Genomic DNA, 3,778 nt, shown 5'->3' on the forward strand with positions numbered 1-3,778 from the left:
AGCCAGCACCCTTGGATAGATTTGAGTCACCCCTTGGAAAATGCCCAATCTTGGTTTTCACTTTCTGTCTTTTCTTGACTAGAGAAAAACAATAGAGCTGTTTTTCTGTTACAAAGAACTCATCACAGCTACGGTTTTCTATTTAAAATCAGTGGGTTCATCTTGTGAATCATCCTTGCATACCTAACAGTGTAAACATTGTGTGGTCACCCCATGGCTCCCTTGAATGGATCTGAAGGAGAATCCCAACCCCAGCTAGTACCCTAGCTAAGAATCACTGATCTAGTTCTTGCATGCTACAAGAAGCCGTAACAATAGATTATATCTAAAAATCTGTCTGATTTTGAGTTCACAGTACAAGTTTTTCTAAAGTTGGATTAGCAGAAGCTTTCAAATTATTTTTAGAACTTTGACTTCATGTAAATCAGTGACTTTAGTTTTTCCACCTGGATTCTCCATGAATATGTATATACAAGTTTAAAGTTATATTTAGATGGAATTATTGGCAGGCAAGGCATCCTGATCTTTAAAATGTGTGATGTTTTCTACTTCAAGTAGTTGAAACACTTTTAAAATCATTAATCTGAGTTAGAAATGAAGCCTGGAAAATTTTAAGTACCAACAGATATTTCACATATCAAAAACAGTTTATAAAGAGTCTGATGTAACCTTGACTACAGCAAATCTCTGATTAATAAGAAACTAATGCCAAGTAGCTTTTAAATGTAATATCTGTGTTACAAGTATGGTCCAAATTATAGCAGGGAAGCATGCTCTTGGAATAATATCTGATTGGAAGGTGACTACAGAAACTTGTAACCATAAATCTGACTTTGCTAGTCTGAGCTAAATATGTATTCTTCCCTTGGCTACATACTGGAAAAGGGGGCAAGCTGAGGGGTTATGTCAGACCCATTTTATTAGCTAGGCTTCTGGGAGAAACAAAGGAAAAGTGGCATCTTGAATTAAGTATCTGTTATGACTTTGTTTTTCAGGACACGCTTATTACTACAGTGCAGTCTAATTCCAGGTATGGTATGGCTCTGTGCATGCGTTTTCACAACATCTGCTGAAGTCAGCTCCAGTTCACAAAAGCTTGTGCTGTATAGATCTCTCTAATTTAATTAGTCTATAAGAGGCAAATCTCTCCTGCCTTCTGCTTGACATCAGACTAACTAACATGGCTAACTACATCTCTCTGCTCATAGCTTCTGTTGTAATTAAAATAAAGTATCCTTTTTCATGATACCTTCGCCTAGTTCAGTGAATCGGGTGGTATTTTTATGTGCAACTGTTGAAAAGTTGGACCTGAGAAGGTGACACAAACTATTGTTGTGCTTATATTTAAAATCTATGTTTGCGTCTGAACCTTTCATAGTATGAGAGGTTTCGTAGTAGGTGGGCAGGGGGTGGGGAGCTGGTGTCACTGCTTACCACAAGAAGTACTACTAATCTAAAATATAATCAGTGATTTTACTCTAGTAAGAGGTAGCTAATTGTTCTTCTGTCTGGCTTACTGACATGCAGCAGCTCAGATATAAAATGGAGGATGCTGAGCTATAGTAGTTAATATCATAATTAGTTTGTACAGATATTTTAGTATTCCAGCACAATCATAAATTTATAGAACAATATCATTTATGTATAGTAGGAGAATCTAAAAGCGAATCTTTTTAGTTAAGGAACCTTCTGCAACTTATTTTGGGTAAGACTTACCCAGTCTATCTGCTTTTCAGCTGATAGGCATTCTGGGCAATACCGTGGCTTTAACCTTGACTGGAATCTTGTCTTCAAGTCTGCAGACTTCAGAGCTTAGCTTTGGAGACTCTTACATTGGCTGGCACATGCTTATCACTCGAATTGATATTAGACCAACCCAAATGCTCTGCAATATTGCTTCTGTTGAATGGAGGAGAAAGATTACCAAGCAAATTCTTCCAGTCTGTCTAAATGTTTAAATTTATCAGCTGTTGGATGTGACACAGAAATAATTCTTATGATTTCTTCTAGTTCGTGGACCAACTGGGTGATCCCAGCAATAGCAGCATTAATTGTGGCCCTAATGTATCGTTTCTACTCATCGGAGTAAATCTTCCAGAGAAGTAATGAAGGGAGAGACTGATCCGGGGGGAAAACAGAAACCATCTTAACCCACTGCATTTCTGGTAACAGAAGAGCCTGATGACGAGAGAATTTCAAAATGCAACTATTTCAGAAAACCAAAACTATTCTTCAGCACACTTTTTTTTCTTCACACTGCCTTTTTATTTAAACTTTTTAAAGTAATAAAGGGTAGTCTTTCTCTTTTGTATAACAATTTTATTCTCTAATGAATCACTTTAAGATTAGTGTACTGATTTCTGTTAAAGAACACTTACATTATGTATGTACCAGCCTGAAATTTGTATCCTTTCTTCTTTTAATGCTTGAGGCTTTATGTGACTGTCATATAAAACCTTGAGCCTTAAATGACCATTTAAACTGTGTGTGTGTGTGTGCGCGCGCGCGCGTGTGTGTGTGCGCGCCTTTTTTAACCCACCGTCTTGTGTTTGTCTTCTAGTGGTATGTCAGATGGCTTTGGTTTTTCATACACAAAGAACTCGTAACTAGTTGGATTTAAAATATCTTTTTATTAAGAATAAAATGGTGGAGAATGCTGTCAGTGGGATGATGATGTGATATCTGTAAATCTTTATATGTATATGTAGAGTCTAACTTACACAGTATGTGGACCTACATAAGCTGCAGAATGTTCTTAATTAATTCCTCTCTGCCATCCCTGTCTCTGCCACTGGTATAGAGTACTAACATCAGAAGGCTTTTATTTAATTCTGTTGTCCTTAGAAAACAAGTAATTGAACCATAAGAAAAAGAAACCACACTGTTTTCACTTCATGAACATCCCCTGTATGTTTTGCAAAAACACTATCAGATAAATTCTGTGGTGGGAAACATGGTGCCAGGTAGTGCTGTTCTCAGCCAAGCACTCAGGTAATTCTGTGATTTTTTTTTTTACAAAACTGTTTATAAGATTTAAGTCCTAGTACCCCTGTGGATAAAATGGATAACATAAATCTGCACTAACTAGTTAACTGACTGTGCTCTTTCTTTATGGGTCACTTGGGGAAAAAGGTAACATGCAATGTACTGACCATGATGTACAACTGGAAGAGGAATTTTGCTATTTGCGTTATGTAAGAATTTCTTCTAAGTACTTGCATGTACAATATCATGAATAAAAGCTTAATCTGTGATGTATCTCATCTCCTCAGATGTGATTGTTTAACTTGTACGTGTACAATTTACTTGTCAGTAATGCTCTTTTTCCTTGGGTCTTCAAACCATATTGATGTATCCAATGGTATAAGCATTCCAATCAGTGGGGTTTTTTTAGCACTGCCAGCTTACCTTTCCAACGTGCATTAGAGGTCTGGGTAGTGTGGCATGCAGGAAAAAAAAACTTGTGAAAGGATCCTTCCAAAGAGCTGCTACTTTAGATTGCCCTGAATGGTATATCAGCTATATGGTATATCAGTAGCAGCCCAAGTCACTAACCTGCCTCACTGGCAGTTCAGTAGGAGTTTTAACATTGGTTGAAGGGTTCCTTTCACATTAGCAGTACAAAAGGGGTGCATTGCCCCAGCCTATGTTCTTCAAATAAACAACAGAAGGCCAGTGCACTTTTTATTTTTCTCCAGGCCCTTCTCATATACACACTTGTTGACTAGAACTATGGTGATGCAAGCTTGAGGAGATACATGAACAGATTGATATGACA

The 3,778-nt window shown here is 37.3% G+C and overlaps 1 protein-coding gene across 1 annotated transcript in view; it reads left to right on the top strand.

The window, feature by feature from the left end:
* Positions 1-3,263, top strand: part of LOC109302701 (cytochrome b5) — a 28,588-nt gene extending 25,325 nt beyond the window's left edge. The window contains exons 4-5 of the mRNA XM_019524422.1: positions 996-1,030; positions 2,011-3,263. Of these exons, the coding sequence (XP_019379967.1) occupies positions 996-1,030; positions 2,011-2,089 (114 nt within the window). The 3' untranslated portion in view covers positions 2,090-3,263. The remainder of the gene's footprint in view (positions 1-995; positions 1,031-2,010) is intronic.
* The last annotated feature ends 515 nt before the right edge of the window (positions 3,264-3,778 follow it).

This window comes from Gavialis gangeticus, unplaced genomic scaffold (genome assembly GCF_001723915.1).
Source record: "Gavialis gangeticus isolate Ggan-Ray unplaced genomic scaffold, GavGan_comp1, whole genome shotgun sequence".
NCBI lineage: Eukaryota > Metazoa > Chordata > Crocodylia > Gavialidae > Gavialis > Gavialis gangeticus.